Genomic DNA, 22,090 nt, shown 5'->3' with positions numbered 1-22,090 from the left:
CAAAGTTCTAATTTTGTTGAGTATACAAAGCATTGATCTCCCTGTCAGATTTGACCAATCAAACATCCATGAGCTGCACGGAGTTGACAGGTTATTGGAGTAGGTGTCATTTTCAGCGTATTGGTACATGACACAGGAGGAGAGCACCTGTCCCCGGGGAGATGGGCATGTTGATGTGGCATGGGTGCACGTGATAGGTGCCCTCCATATGTACTAGGGAACATCTCTATGCATATTTTGAACAGCCAAACAATTGGCGCCACGCTTTGCGGTATCATACAATCATGACAATTACATTGTACCAAATTTCGACGTCATCATTTACGAGGATGTTTCAGATCAGATTTCATTACTGCAGTATTGTAATTAAGTATTCTTTAATAGAAACAAATACATGACTGTTTCTATTTTGAATATTTATATTGATCAAATTAACCTATAATTATGAAAACCTCCATTGAAATAGTAGGTTTCGTTTGAATGGACAATTCCCTGAACATTCTAGTTATATATTTGAAATCGTACAGTGCACAAAAATCCAACGATTGCTTATCATTGTGGAAATAATTTTGTCAGTTTTATTCTTCACCTCAAAGAGGAAACGTTGACGATTAAAGGTCTGGAAACAAGATACACCCAGTAACAACTAAAATTGCATATTGTTTCCTATTTCGTTTTTTATCGGTGCTCATACACATTGTATGTTGCAAATCACTGTGGGTTGTGACTTTGGAAGTAAAGTATAAAATACTCCACACTATGACAGCTATGCTTAGAGTTTGAGAAAGGCAGTTTACACATGCTTTACGATATAGCTATCTTGTTGTCTATATTGTCTATGAAGAAACCATGGATGACGAAGACTTCTCGACATCAATTTCTTTATTCTTTCGATGCCATGTTTTTGTACCGATGTATATAACTTTGTCAAAAATTGGACAATGGTTGATAGTGAAATGGATGGTTGCTAATTAGACCTAATTAGTGCGAGGTCACAATCCAGGGAGTATCCCGGAAAGATATTCCACCCAAATCATGATATCCTCCTCCTGCCGATCAACATATGCACCACAACCACTGATTTATCAAACTTGGGCAGCCTTTAGTGATGAAATGAGTTAAGATGAGGTCAGATAAAATGTTATGAACATAGTGTTTCTCAGCCTTTAGAACGTATGTTCATGGAAACAAATAAGGAGCACGTGAAAGTACCTTTATTCTTTTCCAGAATTTCAATACAAAGCTTGTGAAGAAACCTGGAAAAAAATAAAGGAATACTTGTACTTTCAGGTGTTCCCTTATTCGTTTCCATGTGAGTATATTAGGAACAGAATAGAGAAATTTCAGCACAACCTGATATAGGTAATACACAAATGGTCACAATACACAGTGTTTTTGGTTCTCTTCAATCTATGGAATATCTTAGATTTCTTCGGATGGTTCCAGACGACATGTCATACGTTGGAAGCTCTCCATTTCGACATCCGTGGTTTTATCATGCCGCTCACTCTTCGTCTTAGTACATTTCCTGAGAACAGAAAAACGTAACATTAGGAAAAGTAACAACTAGCACATAAAACGCCATCAGGGTTGTATCATATTATGGCATAATCCAATGTATAAACACCTAATATAATTACCAATATTTGTGTTGAAATATACAAGCACTCTACCAGACTCAGTGTGCTAAGGATAAAGTTGTATTAGATGCAGAACTGACATATCACAGTGCACAATTCCCCAAGGGCACAGTCATGGGGCCGATATGCACGAGGTGATGTAAACGTGCTTTCATGTACCGGGTTTCCATTTCCTACAGCGGGATACGGTGACAGGTTGGCAGTTTAGGACTTACAGTCTGGATTTGTTCTTGAAATCATCTGTTTGGACTTTCATCCTCATGGACATTTATGTACGAAAACCTTGACGTACCAGCTTGCTGCTTACATACAACAGAAGATCCATGACCGCTTGGAGTTGCGTGTCTGGTCACTCGACGTCAGACTAAGTTCCTACTTGGTAATTCAAATTAAAGGACAGACTCATTGAGCTGAGCTGAATGACATAAAGCGAAATTGCTTGTCAGCATATTTGGCGATACTGTGACCTTTTCCAGGGAGTTCATCCTTCCTTATACACTGGCACTTACATTTATGGGTGGCTTGGTTGGCAGCGTGGCGTTGTACCACAACGATGTGTTCGAATACTCGGGGGTACGGATTACTGGATTGTCTAGTTCTGATTCAGGCCACCCGTGAAGATCCGGGTAAAATGTGGTCTTTAGAGCAACCCATGCTTGTCAGCAGAGGCGACTAACGGGATCGGGTGGTCAGGCTGGTTGACTTGGTTGACACATGTCATCCTATCCCAGTTGTGTACGTCGATGCTGATGATGTTGATCACTGAATTGTTTGGTCCAGACTCGATTATTTACAGACCAAACCAGATTTAGGCAGGAGTACTGCGGGGTGCGGCGATTGGCAATATGCACTTTCATATTTCTGAGAATTAATTGAGTAGGACACGCTTACCTTGTTCGAAACACCTTGTATCCTTACTGATTTTCAGTGATACATTTTAACAATTTTCCCCTACTATTGGAATCTCTTTGGGTCTCTGGAGTTGACGTTTTGAATTATATTTTAATAAAATTATCTTATGCATACTTTCAACTCACTTTCGCATATTCTTGGCGTCCTCTATAGTTTCAGGAAGCCTCCTTTTCAATGTCTCTGGTAGGAACAGTGTCAACAGACCCGCGGCAATTGACAGACCTCCGAAAACGATGAGAGGCAGCGCCACCTTCATGTCACCGCCAAGTAATACACCCTGAAGAATCATATGAACAGCCAAAATCACAAACATGTTTCAATAATCAAGTATGACGCAACAAGGACAAACATTGTTGGCACAGGGATCTCTCTTGTATTCAATACATTTCCAAATAATTAGACCTTAGAAATTTCCACACTGACGATGAGAAACTAATCTAGATACACTTACAGATGGAATATTATAGAGTAATATAAATCCCTAAAACAGATCCTAAGGATCTTGATAATAATATTCAGTAATCATTACATGAGTTCATATATTCACAGACACATATATATTCTTACCAGATCTGCAATATAAGGGGAGACCATCCCACCGATCCTGGCAAAGAAGGAGCTGACTCCCAGACCCGAGTTTCTTATCACAGTAGGGAACAACTCCGTTGTGTAAACGTACACAGTAGCAAATATTCCCGATGCACCCAACTTACCGATCATGGCTAGTACGACTGTCATCCAGTCTGTAGCTGGAAAAATATATCAAGTCAATGAATTTACATGGGGTGAACTACCACCTGAACACAATGTTGTAACTCGCAAGAATTTCCAAAGATGAAAGCATAAAAAGAGCAGACTGATTTCTAAGTGTTGATATACATATGAAAAATGAAAGAAACACACACACACACACACACACACACACACACACACACACACACACACACACTTCCTGTGTTACTTAACTTAACATTTCTCTCTCTGTCTTCTTCTTACCCGAGTTTCCATAGATGACTGGGAACATTGTACATACACAAGCTATTCCGCCGAGGAGAAGACAGCCACTCTGTACGAACTTCCTTCCAAGTCGGTCCAGCAGCAACATACATGTAATATACGACACCAACTCAACAGTATTGGAAATGGTGAAGTTGAGGTAGATGTTGCCACTGAGGTTTTGGACGTTCAGGTTCAAACCATAGTAAGCCAGACTTGCCACAAACCTTTAGGAAGTGAATATGCAGACTGAAAGGATCTTCAATTTACGAAACATTGTAACCGTCCTGCCCATCAGTAAACAAATAAAATACCAGTCTTTTCAAACAATACCCATTACCTTAACTGCCGTTATATATTGTTACGATAACTACACAATTGATTAAAGACAACGATTTGATGTGTTATTTACACAATAGTTTCAGAGCAAACTGCAAATCATCAAAAGAAACATATCTTTTTTCTATCACTAAAGCGTCCTTCTTTTGATATCAAATTTGAAAACACTTGAAATCATCCTAATTTACACTGATCAATTCATCACTTGCTTTGTTATCGTTTCAAGCATAGCAATTGAGGAAATGCCGCTATCATCACACCCACTTTGCTTATGCCTTAATTTGAATTTGACCATGATTCATGGGTTATCACCAGTTGAAGAAGATGATGAGCGTGATGAACAGCAAGTACGGCGTGCTGAACATCTGCGTCACCCTCACGGTCTTCTGCTTCTCGTTGACAACTGTAATGTTCTCCGCCATCTCTTCAGTAAATTCGACACCATTCACAGAAGCCATCTTCTGTATTGTTGTTTGAGCCTCCGGTATGCGACCACGTGCTATCAGCCATCGAGGGGATTCCGGAACTAACCTGGCATGTATCACATGTTTATAAAAGCCGAACAGAGAAGATGTCGAAAAGGGATTACATATTAAACCTAAGGTGTTAAAACCTAAGATACCTAGAAGAAGCAACGTGTTTCCAGCAGACTTCGTCAACATCAGTCATTCCTTTTCTAATCATTGTTTGTCTAAATATAACGATTCGACGTGGATCTAGTGTTTTACAGTGAATAGAATGATACTTGAGTTACATAAAAATGACCCTGTGGGGATTTATAGTCAGAGTAGGTCACAGTATCCAATACATGTCATCGCCACAAAGTCACAAAATCATTTCAACTATATCACTATACCTGAAGGTGCCTAACTGTTGCATTTGTACTGGAAATAATAACGTATTGTGTACAGTTCCGGACAGATTCGTTAATGGGAAATCAGATGTCTCGTTGATCCGTGTTGATTTATTCATGACAAAAATAGTGTCAGTGATGGTTTATCTCCTTTTATGAATTTAACCGAGCATGCCTAAGGTCTGAAGTAAGTTTTCCCCAGAATGCATTTATATTTTAAGCGTGAAACACGTATAACTAACTGTGAATTGATTGGAGGAAATACTGTCATAGCATGAGGTCAGTTTGGATGCAATACATACCAATAACAAAGAATGCTGAGAACTAACGGAAAAGCTGTGATGAGCTGGAGAGTTTGCCAATTGCGGACAAAGTAGGCAATAAGACCCAAGGTAAACTGACTGAAGCACCAAAATATCTCCACGACGACTCCCACAAACACTCTCCTGGAAGGTCCTGTCAGTTCCATCACTCAAAGAGAAAAATATACCTTGTTTATCTGTATATGTCCTTTATCAGATAATACATTTAATCTAGTGGTCGATAGATATACTCGCTAGCTCCATGACTGAGGTTATGTCCATCTCTTGCCGCACTTAAGAAGGGTGTAAGGGCAAAAATGGGATTTTTCTTCTATTTTCATTTAGTTGTATCTTTATTAAGTCTTCAGGTTCTTCAGCAAGTTAATTTTTCCAGTAAAGTAACTTTTTACATTATAAGTTCATATAAGAATATTTATTCATTCTTCATCTTAAGATATTAATATTTTTCTATTTCATTTTAAGCTTGAATAGGTTTGTGCATTTGTTCCTTAAAGTTATCAGTTAAAGGGAGATAATTTCCTATCATTTCGAGGCGGTGGGGTAGCCTGGTGGTTAAAGCGTCCGCTCGTCACGCCGAACACCCGGGTTCGATTCCCCACATGGACACAATGCGTGAAGCCCATTTCTGGTGTCCCCCGCCGTGATATTGCTGTAAAATTGCTTAAAGCGGCGTAAAACCATACTCACTCACTCGCATCATTTCATTAATTTTAAGTATTCAATTATTAAGGGAGGTAATTCAGGGTGGATTCTATTTTAGCCCTTGCTCTTAGTTCTGGGAACCCTGGTTATTTCTCATATCACATATGACAGAGCACATGGCAGGGTGCACATGACTTTTTGTCAATGTCCATGAAGTTTGTCAAGTTGAAGTTGAAGTTAAAGTTATCTTTATGGGAATACAGTAATGGTGAGCTATTTCTATTTATTTTGTAATTTATCATTTTATGTATAATAATTTGCTAGGGTATTTTTAGGTATGTATATTAAACTGTTCCTCTGTTTGCATTTCTTGGAAGTAACTTTTGATATTACGCTGAAATAGGGTTTTATGTCATAAGTATTATGTTTGCTATTTTACTATTTTGTATTTTGTCAGTCACTTTTTATGATAGTTTCATTTTATTGTATTGCAGTTAATCTGCTAGTTCTGACTAAGGGAGAAAAGAAGAGAATAAAAGTCAATATTAAGTTTAAGTGAAGTTTGTTGGTCCTACAGCATTAACATTACTTTCTCTGAAAGATGACTGAAGAAAAAGACAAAGAATGTAGAGAAAGAAAGCTCCCTGAAAGGGGGTTGATGTATTGTATGGAAGTGAAGTCTAAGAATGTGCGAACTATATTCAGGTTCCTAATAAGTGAAATAGAAAACATAAAGGGTGAACTTGTTCAGGGAGCTGTTTCGAAAGAACAAATAGAAGCTGTGAGAGTGAAGTATAGCCAATGGTGAGTGAAGTATGACAAGTTATACAGAGCAAGGGAAGAGTATGCCAAATTACTTGCTGAGCCTGAAATTACCAACTTTGAGAAAGGATGTGACAGTCAAGACACTGTATTGATAGAATTCAAAACTTTGGTAGAAGACTACTTCATACAGTTTGGGAAAATTCAAAGAAGTGAATCATGTAATTAAAAAACTTCCTCCCAGGGTAAGAAACAGGCCAGTTCTAAAGCAAGTCAGAAATCTTGTACATCTGTTCTGTCGGCTCAAATTCAAGAAAAACAAAAGCAAATAGAATTACAAGCTAAGGCAAAAACACTTAAAGAAAGAGAGAGGCTGGAAATTGAGAAGTTAAAAGTGAAGATGAAAGAAGAAGAGTTTGAGATACAAACACAATTAAATATTTCTGAGGAAAAGTCGAAAGTTTTGAATGAGTTTGAAGAGCAAGAGTCAGTAGGAAGAGAATCAGAAGGAAGGCACTCAGTAGAAAGAGAGTCAGTAAAAAGGCACTCAGTAGAAAGAGGGTCGAGAAGAAGAGTGACAGTGAGAAGAGGGTCTGTAGTTAGTGAATACAGCGAGTTGGAAGATCATGTTAGTCAACCCCCTCGAGTAAACACAGAAGTTTCCAATGTCTTCAACTCTGCCATTAAACAATTGAGAAAAACAGCAGCTGACATTCAAAAGTTTAGTGGCGACCCTTTAGAGTTCCCAAAATTCTTAAGACAATTCAAGACAAAGGTTATTGCTAATACGGACTCTGACGACGAATGCATGAGCTATCTGGAGCAATTTACCATTGGTGAAGCACGAAGAATAGTTGTTGGATACAGTTTTCTACCAGCACGGAGAGGTTTTAGGGCTGCTATGGAAGAATTGACGAATCACTTGCGACTGCTCTAATGGGACGTGCGTTAAAGTGGCCTGATATTAAAGTTGACAATGCAAAGATGCTTGATGAGTATTGAATTTTTCTCTCTGAATGTGAAAATGCAGTGAAGGCGATTCCAGCGGAGAAGATACTAGAGTACCCTGACAATCTGCGCAAGCTCGTGATGAAACTTCCTCGCCATTATCATGAAAGATGGAGAAATGTCGTCTCACAAGTCAAAGAAAGTGGTAGGCACGTCAGGTTTAGTCACTTTGTCAAGTTTGTCAGGAAAGAAGCGAAGAAAGCCACAGATCCCATATATGGTCAAGATGCTCTTCAAGTCCCAACCAAGCCAGTTGCCGGACAGAGAAACAGCACAGGTTTTAAAAGAAATCTTAATAGTTCGTTCAGCACCAGTGCTACTCAAGCAAGCCATAACTCTCAATTTCAAAACACATGCAAGATTCCACAGCCAAGATCCAGAAAGCCATTTCAAGATAACGTCAAGGTTTGCATCTATTGTCACAAGCAAGGACATGAGGTGAATAATTGTCAAGATCTGATGGCGAAGCCCCACATGGACAGGCTTATCTTCATACGGAACAGCAGCCTGTGTTTCAGATGTTTTTCCCCTGGTCACTCAAGTAAAGTATGTACTCTAAATGTGAAATGCAACAAGTGCCAAGGCAATCATCAGACCATTCTACACATGCTGAGTGACACTACGAAGAAAGAAATCAGTGCGCATACTGAGCTTGATGAGAGTGGTGATCTAATGGAGGCCAGAGAAGCTGAAAGTACTTTAGCCATTATCCCAGTGTGCGTCTCAAGAAAAGATGGTCTGAAAGTGTGTACTGCCTACGCATTCCTGGATCCTGGGAGCACGGTATCCTTCTGTTCCCAAGCTCTACTAAGTAAGCTGGGTTGCTGCGGCAAGAAAGTTGAGATTACAATCGACACTATGGGTGAACCTCACACGTCAACTGTTCAAGCTGTCAACGGACTGCAAGTTCATAACCTTAGCTGTAATAACACAATCTCCCTTCCCACGCTCTACTCTAAAGATATTCTTCCCGTTACCTCAAGACATATTCCTACAAGCAAAGACGTGTAACAGTGGTCTCACTTATCCGACCTGCATATCCCTCAGATAGTATCTGACATTGATCCCCTGATTGGTTGTAACGTCCCTGAAGCGTACTCTCCGCTCGAAGTGAGGACAGGCCCCAAGGGCAGTCCTCATGCCACAAGAACAAGTCTGGGGTGGATTCTCTGGAACGTAATGCGTACCATGCAAGAAGAACCAACCTACCCGTTCTTTCGGACAAGGATCAAGGCTATAAGTGAAGTAGAAGAAATCCAGACGTTGAACAAGTTAGTTAAGGAATCCATTAAGTATGACTTCCCAGAAAAGGGAATTGATGACAAGCAAGAGCTATCTCAAGATGACAGAAGGTTCCTGCAGATAGTCTCACACTCTATATATCTCCAAGACGGACATTACCATATCAGACTCCCCTTCAAGCATGATAATGTAATGCCGAACAACCAAAGTCAAGCCCTCAGGCGACTCACAAGTCTAAAGAAAACGTTCAAACAAGATGAACATTATCATAATGATTACAAGACATTCATGAATGATATCATCTCTAAAGACTACGCAGAAGAAGTACCCTATAATGAACAAGGTGGAAAGGCTGTAAAGCAGTGGTACATTCCCCATCATGCGGTGTATCACCCTAAGAAACCAGACAAAATCCGGGTGGTATTTGACTGTGCTGTGACATATTAAGGCGTGTCGTTGAACAGCGCTCTCCTGCAAGGCCAATATCTCACCACAAGTCTCATCAGTATCCTACTTCGATTTCGAGAGGAGTCGGTAGCTGTCATCGCAGATATCGAATCCATGTACTACAGAGTGAAGGTCCCACCTACAGATTGCGACTTCTTGAGATTCTACTGGTGGCCGGACGCGACTATAACAAGGAGGCGAAGATGTACAGAATGCTAGTCCATCTGTTCGGAGCTGTATCCTCTGCAAGTTGTGCGTCATATGCCCTGCAACAGACTGCCAGAGACAATGTAGGTCACTATGACCCAGAGATTATCAACATTGAAGTCAAGCTTCTATGTGGACGACTGTCTTGCATCTAAGCCTACAGAGGAAAAGGCAATCCAAGTTGTAAAACATGTAACTAGCCTCTGCAGCCAAGGTAACTTCCGACTGACGAAGTGGGTCAGTAGCAGCCTCGAAATACTTAAGTCTGTGCCAGTTAAAGAAAGAGCAAGTGTGTAAAACAACTGGACCTAGATCATGACATACTCCCTAACGAACGCGCCCTAGGTGTATTTTGGTCTGTAGACGAGGATATTCTCAGCTTCAACATCATCGAAAGTGATATGCCAAACACAAGAAGAAGCATCTTGTCATTGGTGGGCCAAGTCTATGATCCCCTGGGAATTGTATCGCCATTTGCGCTGCAAGCCAAAATTCTCCTCCAGGATCTATGTACAGAGTACAGCTGGGATGAGGTAATAGACAATCAATCTGCCAAATTGTGGAGTGATTGGCAATCAGGTCTGCCTGTTAAAAGACATTTGCCTAGAAAGATCTTACAAGCCCCGCCAGTTTGGAACAGTCAGCTCAAGTTCACTACATGCTTTCTCAGATGCAAGTGACGTAGGTTACGGGGTGGTGATTTACTTGACAAGTCAACGAAAACGGTGATGTCCATTATTCAATTGTGATGGCTGAATCCAGGGTGGCCCCAATCAAGAAAGGGACAGTACCTCGGATGGAGTTAGCAGCAGCCACACTTGCAGTGCGCCTCGTACACATGATCAAGAAAGAGCTTAACCTCCCCATCTCAAGCGTCACATTTTGGACTGACAGCATGTCAGTACTTCGTTACATTGCCAATGAGACAGCGAGATCGAGGTATGAAGATAGAGAAGCTCTTGTTAACTCAAACTTGGCTCCATGGTCCAGACTTCCTGTGGGAGAAAGATTACACTTGGTCACAGCCTCCCCTCTGCCTGGACGTTATCCCAGAGAACTACCCTGAAGTGAAGAACCTGTGAACACAGCTATGATCGACGCAGACAAATCTACCCCCCATGCTATTGACGTGTTGCTGAATCACTATTCAAGTTGGACGAAACTTAAGAAAGCTGTTGGATGGTTCCTGACGTTCATGAAATTCCTGCAGCAAAAGTGTAAAAGAAGTTTCAAAGTTACCACACGGAGTGCACACCAGAAAGAAAAGTTGACCCTAACAACTCAAGTTCTCGAGGCAGCAGAGCAAGTTCTTATTCGACGCAGTCAAAGGCAGTATTTTGCAAAGGAGCTTAAAGCTTCGAAGATACAGAAACAAGAATAAGCAAATCAAGCTCTCTATATCGTCTCAACCCCTTCCTTAAAGACCATCACATCAGAGTGGGTGGTCGGCTGACCAATGCCCACATGAACTTTGATGCCAAATATCAAATCATCATTCCAAGACACTCGCCGATTGCCAGACTTATCCTAGAAGAGACTCACAAGTCTGTTGGTCATCTCGGAAGAAACGCCATGTTGTCCAAACTAGGACAGAAGTATTGGATCACTGGAGCGAATGCTGCAATAAGAAGCCTGATCTCCAGATGCGTCATATGTAAAAGGTATCAAGCCCCACTATGTGAGCAGAAAATGGCGGATTTACCTGAAGATAGGTTGGCAAGTGACATTCCTCCATTCTCACTTGTTGGAATGGACTATTTTGGTCCATTTCTTGTGAAACGTGGCCGTGCCTCGGTCAAGCGTTATGGCGTCATCTTCACCTGCCTGAACATACGAGTAGTTCACCTGGAGCTCGCAAGCAGTTTAGAGACAGACTCCTGCATAAACGCCATTAGGAGGTTCATAGCACGACATGGTTCCCCGCCTCTTATCCGCTCAGACAATGGAACCAACTTTGTCGGCAGTGAACGAGAGCTCCGTGAAGAGTTACTGAAGATGAACGCTGAAAGAATTAAGAATGGTATGCTGAACAAGGGGATTATATGGGTGTTTAATTCGCCAGCTGCGTCCCAGTTTGGAGGTATCTGGAAGCGCTTGATCCGCTCAGTGAGAAAGATTCTTACGTCTCTGTTGAATGAGCAAACCGTAAGATTGGGCGATGAAGGACTGTACACTCTAATGTGTGAAGCTGAAGCCATCTTAAATGGCAGACCTCTAACTGAGGTATCTAGTGACTAATCACATTTCGCCTCTAACACCAAATCACCTGTTGCTGTGTCATGCTGGAGAGAAGATGCCCCCTGGACTATTCAGCAAGGATGACCAATACTGTCGTCGACGGTGGCGTCAGATCCAGTACCTTGCCGATATATTTTGGAAGAGATGGGTGAAGGAATATTTACCCAATCTGTAAGAGTGGCAAAGATGGACTTTAAAAAGAAGAAATCTGAAAGTTGGCGATATAGTGCTGCTCGCCGACAATACACCAAGAAACTGCTGGAGTCTTGGTAAAGTTACTGAGGCTATGACAGACAGAAAAGGCTATGAGAGTAGTCAAAGTGAAGACGGCCACGTCTGAGTTGTCGCGTCCTGTTGATAAGTTGTGCCTGATCATGGCAAATGAACTCTAAAGTGTTATCAAATGAACTTTAAACATGTTGTTGTCAATATGAACTTTCAGTGATCAAGACGTTTCGTTGAAGTTTACATTATTTCAAGTGAGTTAGTATTGTGTGATTAAGTTTCTTGTCATATTCTGTCCATAAGTTTAAGAGGAAGAATAATTGTTCACCTAAATGTCACAATTAGGAGGCCGGTATGTAATAGCCAAAATGGGATTTTTCATTTAGTTGTATCTGTATTAAGTCTTCAAGTTCATCAGCAAGTTAATTTTTCCAGTAAAGTAAATTTTTACATTATTTTTCTAAGTATAAGTTCATATAATATTATTTATTTATTCTTCATCTTAAGATATTAATATTTTTCTATTTCATTTTAAGCTTGAATAGGTTTGTGCATTTGTTCCTTAAAAGTTATTAGTTAAAGGGAGATAATTTCCTATCATTTCATTAATTTTAAGTATTCCATTATTAAGGGAGGTAATTCAGGGTGGATTCTATTTTAGCCGTTGCTTTGAGTTATTGGAACCCTGGTTATTTCTCATACCACATATGACAGATCACATGACAGGGTGCACATGGCAGTTTGTCAATGTCCATGAAGTTTGTCAAGTTGAAGTTGAAGTTAAAGTTATCTTTATGGGAATACAGTAATGGTGAGCTATTTCTATTTATTTTGTAATTTATCATTTTATGTATAATAATTTGCTAGGGTGTTTTTAGGTATGTAAATTAAACTGTTCCTCTGTTTGCAATTCTTGGAAGTAACTTTTGATATTACGCTGAAATAGGGTTTTATGTTATAAGTATTAAGCTCAAGTAGCAAGTGTATACATATTGTCAGTCTATTTGTCATAAGTATTATGTTTGCTATTTTACTATTTTGTCAGTCAATTTTTTAAGAGAGTTTCATTTTATTGTATTGCAGTTAATCTGCTAGTTCTGACTAAGGGAGAAAAGAAGAGAATAAAAGTCAATATTAAGTTTAAGTGAAGTTTGTTGGTCCTACAAAGGGTACCCTACGCAGACACGTTATTCTTAGGCCATGGGCCGAAATCTGTAGGGCCTCTAGAAATAGGAGAGTTCTTCAACATACTTGGTAAATACAAGAACTATATATCAAAATGATCCCCAGGATATGCTTGTTAAGAATCAAAACTTTTCTTGGAAAAATAGTTGCACATTAATGATTCACAGCTCCTGAAAAAAGGGTACCCCTTGGCAGGATTCTGATTACACGGCCTTGACCTTGGCCTGTTGGTAACAGCCTTTTATGATACTTGTGCACTAGTAATTTGTAGAAACATTAGAAATGTTTTCATAATTTCATAATTAGTAAATATTTGTTAAAATTCAAATTTCTTGAATTAAAAATTTCACCAACTAAACTTTGTTCAGGGTGTTGATCATTACACGACCAATCATGTAAATAAAAAAGAGTATTGTCAAAGAACTATATGAATCTCTGTGATTGCACAATGCCATTTAGAAAGTGGTCAAATATAACATATATTACATTTGGGATTACACTTTCTTAGTTAAGTACAGAGTCTAGTACTTCTATTGGGTTGAGTCCCATCCGGGATTCGAACCCACACCCTTAGAGTCAGGCACCTAATCGCCAGCGCACAAAGTCAGCCGCCCAACCCGCTCAGCCACCACACTCTATGGAATATCATACATTACATTCGTCTTTGCAACTGATTTAATTAATTACTTAAATTTAATTGATATATATGATACAAATAACTTTCATGTATATATCACATGAAACTATCAAATTTGAATGGTAACAGGCCCAAATTTCTATCAGTTTCAGCTTTCTGGAAACAGATTTCATCAGACAAATAATATGACAGTATTTATACTTTTGAAATATCTACAGAATGGAAAGTATGAGTCATTAATACACATTATGCTGATGATTTGAATGTCAGAGTCAGAGTTTATTTCCAGTAAAAGGCCATAGGCCCAAAATACATTTAAAAGTACAGTGTCTTCAGGGGCACAGTGATCTTTCAAGAGTGTTTATAATAATCCTTTTATCATTAAATAGACATAAAGCAACATATTTTACAAGTTAAATTTACGTTAGTATTCTCTAGAAGATTAACTAAAAAATATAAAGTGTAAGGCTTTTTAACAAATTTTGTAATATACCTCTCTCAGAGTTGTGAATAGGATTCACAAATAAACAATACATGGAATTCATCTTCAATATAGGTTAGACCTTTATTTACATGATGTACAGAATCTTTGATTATAGTCAGTGTTGATATAACGCCCTGTTTCTACAGCTATCTTACAGCTTACTACACCTAAATTGTGCTAAAGCAGTTCTTAAATGGGTAGAAAGGTTAGGTAAATAACATGCAACATTTAATACTGCCTTAAAATACTGATAATAATTGCATTTGGAGGAATTACTGAAGGAAGTGTACCAAGACTGCTTTAAATTATCTTATAATCTTTGTTTGAATAAGCTTATAAACATTTTTAAATCACGAACATCTGGGCTCAACCAAACATATCCAACACCAAAATTTAAAAGAATACTTTTACCTTTTGATGCCCATGTTGTTCTACTACTATCATCTAATGACTTAACCATAAGGTAACTGTGAAAGGGTAATCTGTCATGGGGAAGTTGTATTTCTCTACACCAATATATGATTACATGGGTCATATAAAGGCAATTTTATCAGTTAATCATTTTCAAAAGAAATTTGGAAACATTAATTGTACAGATTTATTCAAAAAAGATTTTTTCACTGATCACACCAATTTTATGCTATGGCTTAGAGATATTGGGAACTTCTTATTGTAAAAGTATTAAATCTGTACAGCTTGATTTTTGTAAAAAGTATCTTAAAATAAGTAGGTCATATTGCAATTCTATGGGCCTGACTGAATGTGGCAGATTGTCCCTGCAGCGTAATTCTGGCTTGAGATGCTAAACATAAGGGTGCTCTTGATCAAATAAGTTTTGGTGTACCGTATATTACCGTCTATAAGCCGAATTTTGAGGACCGAAAAAAGCAGTCTGTAGAAGGGGGTCGTCTTATCCATGGGTTACGCTTTCGTCAAACTTTTTTCCAGGGGTAAGAAAACAACATCGTATCACTTCGCGTGAACAAACAACAGAAGACGACTTTGTCAGTAGAGACGTCAAATTTGCAATTAAACATCACTAGACAAGATTATTTACCTTTTAAGTTATAAGTTGTTTTTGCTGGGCATTGTATTATTTGCAGGGATTAAGATTACCGTGTGCATTTGAGCCGGAAATAGCAATCAGCTGTGCACATGTTTCCCGGCGATCAAGTTCAAACATGCACAATAATATAACGGGACGAATTCTGACGCAGTCATCAGTAACATATAATACAGAATACTATTATTTAACCCAAAGAAATATATCCTAGCATTGTGTGACTTTAATTACAGTTTTTGCTCTATAAGTTAATTAAGATTAAGATTACCGTGTGTATTTGAGCCGTAAATAGCAATCAGCAGCGAAAAAGTTCAAACATGCACAATAATATAACGGGACAAATTCTGACGCAGTCATCAGTAAAATATAATACAGAATACTATTATTAAACCCAAAGAAATATAATTAAGATTAAGATTACCGTGTGTATTTGAGCCGGAAATAGCAATCAGCAGCGAACAAGTTCAAACATGCACAATAATATAACGGGACGAATTCTGACGCAGTCATCAGTAAAATATAATACAGAGTACTATTATTTAACCCAAAAAAATATAACCTAGCATTGTGTAATTTTAATTACAGTTTTTATGTAAAATATATATAATCAACACTAAGGTTATACGGACCCTCATGAACTTGGTAAGCAGAAGTTGTACGTACATGGAATGGGGTAAAATACGGAAATATAATGCCTTATATTTAAAAAAAGGACACAGTTTCCAATTATTCCCCATTAATATACTACCTTTCAAAAGATCTAGGCCCTCCATTTCTAAATATAACAGCTTTAGTTTTCTTAAGATTTACTTCCATTCCTGTTTCTTTACAAAATAATTCAAGGGCAGTCATCATTTGTCTGCACTTGAATACACATGTCTGAAAGAGCTGAAACATCATTAGCAAACATAAGGTCATACACATTATTATAAACAGTGGAAATAGATATTCCCTTACCACCTTCATGTTGCATACTTGTACATGAATGATTGATAAATATTATAAACTTTTGTGGGCTAAAAATGCATCCCTGACGGGTACCCACATTACAAGAAAATTGTTTAGAAAGTCTCTCAAGGGTACTGACACAGGCACAAAGTGAATAATACATACAAGTAATAATGTTTAAAAACTTCCCATCTAACCCAGCCTTACGGAGAGCATGTAAAAATTCATCATGTTTAAGTGTCTTGAAAGCTTTTGAAAAATCAATAAAATCTACCCTATTTCTTAAATGAATATTTCTGTATGATAGCCTGATGTGTAAAGATGTGGTCTATTTTAGAATAGTTTTCCCAGAAACCAGCCTGATATTCACAAATGATATTATTTAAATCGCACCATACTTTGATGTTTTATTTAGAATTGATGTAAATAATTTACAAAGGGAGTCAATGAGGGATAGACCATTGTAATTGTCGGGGGTAGCCAGATTTTAACAAAAGGCGTAAAATGCCCTTACCCCAAATGGGAGGGAAATATCCAAAGTCATAAATTTTATTAAAAGAACAGTGAGAGTTGGGACAATGAAACTTCTCGACTCTTTCAGAAATTCATGTGGAAATTCCGCATGGATCAGGGGTTTTACTATTTGGAAAACAGAAAATAATAGTTCTTGTTCGCAAAAAAGGTTGGTTTAAAAAAGAGAGTGTTGTTTGTAGGTTGTAAAGGTGATGGTAAATGTTCTTGTGTGCTTTGAGGAGTATTAATGCATAAAAGATTTGAGAAGTGATCTATCCATTGTTCAATTTGTTGACATGATTGTGATATTGTTTGAAAGTGTTTTCCAAAATAATTTAGGGTTAGTGCTTGCTGCTACTAATTTATCTGTATGTTTTGGAACCGTCATCTTTTTTTGTTTAAATGTACATTTGAAGAGTGTTTGTAACTGTCTGAAGATATTTAAGTCTACATTGTGATCTCTATGAGCTCTGAGTGCTGCATATTTGTCATGCTTTATGTTTTCTAATTCCTGATCCCACCAAGGTGGTTATGTTAGTTGAAGCAAATGTAGCATCATATATGTTTTTTGTGTGTGATCAGCTGACTTCAACACAATTCCTGAAAAGGCATTAAAGTATTATTCTATTCTATTCTGAAAAAGTGTTACCAAGTGTAAAGTTTGTAATGAATGCACTGTTTTCATAGACCTCCTGTGTATTAGAGGTATATGTGTTTGAATGAGCTTGAATGTGCATGACAGGGGAAAGTGACACGAGTTATCTAGTGTGCCTACATTAAACTGTGTGGTGCAAGGAAATAATGAAGAAGGTAACATGTAGTCAACAGCACTGCAACCGTTATGAGTAAAGCATATACATTGGCCACATAAATCATTACCTAATCTACCATTTAAGGCATGAATGCCAAAGTGCAACATAATTCTGCCTGTTCTTTTTGGAATAGAATCTACCCATCCTTTATGCAAACAACCCTTGTCTTTTCGTTTCAAAGCTCTCTCAATGCTAGTCTTACCAGTAAATGTTTGGTAACACTTTAGATGGAACTTAGCTGTGCTTTTAGAAGCTGTATTAACTTTCTCAGAGACAGATTTTTCAATGCCATCTAGTTATTTCCATATTGCAACACATTCACTCACTTTTGCTAATGTTATATCCGTAAATGGAAATAAATCACCGATTTTATTGTCAGTAATGAGACATAAACATACCACAGCCATGGCAGCGGCCATGTTGTAGCACTGCACACAATAGCTGTTTCCTGTATTCTGATTGGTCAAAAATACGTTGCAACCATGGTGAATCACTGCTTTAGAATTTTTCATTCAAGGGCTTCTAAATAATTAATGTGCAAGTGATTTAACAAGAAAAGTTTTTTAATATGCTTTATAAATAACAGCCTTAACTATAAAACACTAACTTTGTATTCACCAGATATGTTAAAGCACTTTGACACAATTTGGGGCTTCGGCCCACGGCCTATCTGACTCAGCAAAACTTTAAAGTAATATTAATGTAATAATAATGATATCATAAGTATGAATACATATTTACTCAGAACAAGAGAACTTGTGAAGGCAGCTATCCCACACACACTCGCCAGCGCCCTGAACGCCATGTACACGTACACGTTGGGGACAAAGGCCATGCTGATGGTGACAATCGCCTTGACCACTGAACTGATCAAAACGAGGGGACGTCGTCCGAATCTGAAAATGAGTATGGAAGTGAAGCTTAATTATCGCGTTTGATAAGAATGCTTATAGGCAACGTTCTGGACAGAGCTTGTATTCATGTGGGAAGCAATTGTGCAGCTTACAAATTATAGTACTCTTCAAATTCATTGGTTTGTTGTTTAAATTGCCGGAAATATCCGAACCTAGATATCCATTTTTAAGGACATGGTTTTGTTTGCCAATATTGGGACAATGTACGTGGCATATTTCAACATGACCTTTTGTCCTATTATTAATATGTATTACTATTTGTAAAGTCTAAAACATGCACGATACTAATTGCTAAGTATTTGATTAACCGGGTATCATCTGCAGTTTGTCACTATTTACACGACTGTTTGTTCTCGGGTGTAGTATAACCAACCGAAATAGGACACGGAAATGCAATTTGGAAGCATCACATCAACCTTTATTTCGGGAATTGCATTTTTTGCAACCTTGACATTGACAGTAAATTCCAAAGACCCAGCGTCACATGTGGTCGTTGTGGACGTTGCCCTCGCAGAGCCTTTATGACCGTTTTCTTCTGTGGCTTAGGAGGTTGCCCACCATCTCTTCTTGTTGCTCGCTAGCACGTTTGTACTCCCCGACTGCATTGTTTCTGTGCCGACTGGTTCGTGCGATCAACTGCTCATCCACCCCGTTGTTGAATAGTCGTGTTGTACATGTTGCCCTCAATGAATGGTTTGTGAAGAAACCTGAAAAATACAATGCATAAGTACATTAATCTTTTCATTCAGCAATATTTAAATAATTTCATTAAAACATTAAAAATGAAAACCTGACTTTAACCTTTTAGTCTTGCATATGTAGACACTATTTCTTAAACTTTAGCAAAACCTCTCACCTTCTTGACTCAGCCTTCTGACAACTTTAGCCAAGGTGTGCTGACCAACAGGTGCCACAGAGTACTGTTCTGTGCGATCATCTCTTCATGCGTTTTAGGATCAGCAAACCGGTCTAGAGAAGAAAGAAAATATAGTTATTAGCGGGAATATTGACAGAATTACTTTCAATTTCATTTTGTCTGCTTTCGTTACAGATCTAATAAATACTGTCGAAAATGCTAGAAACAGATTTTGTTTGCTTCACTCAAAAATAACCACTAGTTGTAAACAGCGTAGACCAAAATACTTTTGAAGCTGCTGATAGAGAGTTTAAATTATATCTGGAAAGTAGTCGATAGCATTCATTGAGAATAAAATACAGGAGGGTATTTCTTGTCTATTATTATTAACATATTAGACTTCATATAATATTTACATCTTTCGGGCTTGCGTGCAATTTTCATACTGTCATCTTCACAGTTGGTAGAAGCGATAACATCCTCGCCATCTGATTAAAAGTCATAGTTGTCGACAAACATTTGATCATCGGCAATGACTTGAGACGAAGATATCAGTTCATCATCATCTATAATATCTGACAGAGAAAGATACGTCTTCTTTTCCTCCATTTTACCTAAGGCAAATGTTTTCGTTGAATACTGGCCCAGAATGACAAAGTGGTCGACTGAAAATGACAACCGTGCACGGACGATAAATTCGGCACATGACTACATGTCTATGCCGTATTACCTCTGGTGTGCGATGATGTAAAACACTTAACACAGCAGAAACCCAATCCCACATTAGCGCTGAACAACAAGAAAGACAGAAAACTTTATATTCTGTTGTAATATGATGGCGACGAAACTCCGATACTTACTTTCAGTCATAACAAAGAAATTCAGAGAACTAGTTACATGACATATTGTCATGTGTTTAATATAGAAATTACGGTCCATTTTACACCCGCGCAAGCATTGTGACACAAAAAGGTATTTGTCAGCATTAGCTTTTATTGATATTTTTCACATTCACATTAAGTTCTTTCTTCATTGTCGCAGAGTAAGTAAGTTATACGACTCGTATGTGCAATTTAATCCACGTACTGCTTGGTTATACTACTCGCCGCTTCGTTGCACTTATATTAAAAACAGTTCGTGAATTATACTGCACATACTAGTCGTATAACTTATACTTATTAATGTATCTATATATCTTGTGACAATGTATGATCATTTACAGACATGAACAGGGCGTGTTAGAGTCGTACAAAGTTATTGTAATACCACGTATTCATGACATATGATATATTGGTGAAGTGAAGTGCTTGTACTCCCTTTGGTTGTACTCACAAGTCTGATAATAGTCCCATGATGAGAGTTCCGGCCATCTGCCCAGCAAACCCTGCCATGTTCGAGTGGGATCGCAGAACAAGGTCGTCACAGACTATACTGAACTATGGCACAAAAAAGAAGAAATTATTCGTTCAACTTACTAAAACATATCGTGAGGAGAAGACATTCTATGGGACTGACATGGCAGAAAGCGGTTATGCATGCATCTGGCATGTCATTCAAGGCCACCAAGGCGCCAGCTTGGTAACTGCCACTTTGTTATCAGTAGGCTTATCCGGCGCTGCCAGCGGATGATTGCACGTTACGTGAGGCGTGAACCCGTCGCCACGAGCGCTCGTTTGAAATAACTCTAGATGCGAAAAACATACATTTGTCAACCATGACCGTCCCATGTCGCTTGGTTTGAAGTCCCGAAGGGTCCTCAGGCATCCAACTCTGACTCATTACTGCCCTTCTAGAAGTATGAAAGGACTGACACAGATCTAGAACAGGAGGGCGCTTAATTAAGTACTATGTGTATATTACCTTTTCCGTCAGTGTCGATTCATACGTGGACCGATCAAACACCCATGAGCTGCACGGAGCTGTCATATTGTTTGGTTGGCTGCCGTTTTGAGGGTACTGGTACATTTTGCAGGAGGAGAGCACCTGCTTGTCCCTTTCTGTCTCCCAAGGGATGGACATGTTGATGAGGGAAGAGTGATGCTTGTCCTGTACCTGATAGGTGTCGTTAACGCCAAGGGAGCACCTATACAATTAGATTGCGTGGTCTAAATAGAAGCGACCAAAACCCTTTGCACATTCATGCGAAATGTCTGCCAAAAGAGATGACACGTTTGTTGGAATGCCGATATGCCGAAGTCGCCGTCTATGCATTTACGGATGGATAGAAATATATACGGGTTATACATACCGATGATTTGGTGTATCCAGCTGGAATATAACTACCTGGCTCTGCATGGCCACCATAAACGTGAGTATACATAATACAAAGTACAATCTCTTTTGATACCGTCCAAATTCTCCCAGGTGCAACAGAACCTCGTCAAACTTCATTTTATCTTCACGAACAGAGAGAGAGAGTTCCTTTCTGAAGCCACAAGAATGATAGAGTCAATAAGTAAATAAATGTGGGTTAACGGATATGGTTTTCAGCCATATTCACGCAATACTAGTGATATAGACAGCACGTGGACACATGTTAAAGGCATGTTTACTACTACATTCAATAACAACTCTATTTAAAACGTAGAGGATATTCCATTTTAGTGTGATTTTAATTGAGGAGGAAGTGGTATGATTGTCTATGGATTTAGAAATTATTATTACTATGGGAAAGGTGCAAACACGTTAAATGGGTTCGAACCAGAATTATATATATATATATACGCACAAAATGTCCAAAGTAGTACAGGTGTTCAGTCATAAATATTGCATAGATAAATAAAAACAGAATGCCTTTTTCTCCAACATGTTTCGTTCTTTACTCTTCAGGGAGATTGTAGCGGT

The 22,090-nt window shown here is 38.5% G+C and overlaps 1 protein-coding gene across 1 annotated transcript; it reads right to left on the bottom strand.

The window, feature by feature from the left end:
- Nucleotides 1-1,422: 1,422 nt before the first annotated feature.
- Nucleotides 1,423-21,637, bottom strand: LOC124290575 (organic cation transporter protein-like). The gene is made up of 10 exons (XM_046727323.1): nt 21,495-21,637; nt 20,950-21,035; nt 18,917-19,097; nt 18,218-18,372; nt 5,070-5,211; nt 4,200-4,418; nt 3,549-3,775; nt 3,120-3,295; nt 2,678-2,829; nt 1,423-1,528 (listed from the first exon to the last, which is right to left on the bottom strand). The coding sequence occupies exons 1-10, from the start codon at nt 21,635-21,637 to the stop codon at nt 1,423-1,425; spliced, it is 1,587 nt and encodes a 528-aa protein (XP_046583279.1).
- Between the last annotated feature and the right edge of the window lie 453 nt (nt 21,638-22,090).

This window comes from Haliotis rubra, unplaced genomic scaffold (assembly GCF_003918875.1).
Source record: "Haliotis rubra isolate DU_JTF1 unplaced genomic scaffold, ASM391887v1 Scf47, whole genome shotgun sequence".
NCBI classification, from domain to species: domain Eukaryota; kingdom Metazoa; phylum Mollusca; class Gastropoda; order Lepetellida; family Haliotidae; genus Haliotis; species Haliotis rubra.
Note: the sequence above shows the minus strand (reverse complement) of the source record. Positions and strands in the feature narration are given on the sequence as shown.

Excerpts from the sequence above, each read along its gene's own strand:
- LOC124290575 (XM_046727323.1), bottom strand. The coding sequence starts at position 21,637 with ATGAAGTTTGACGAGGTTCTGTTGCACCTGGGAGAATTTGGACGGTAT. Across the intron at positions 4,419-5,069 it reads CAGCTCATCACAGCTTTTCC|GTTAGTTCCGGAATCCCCTC; the intron begins GTTAGTTCTCAG and ends GATACATGCCAG. Across the intron at positions 1,529-2,677 it reads GACGCCAAGAATATGCGAAA|GAAATGTACTAAGACGAAGA; the intron begins GTGAGTTGAAAG and ends TTCTGTTCTCAG.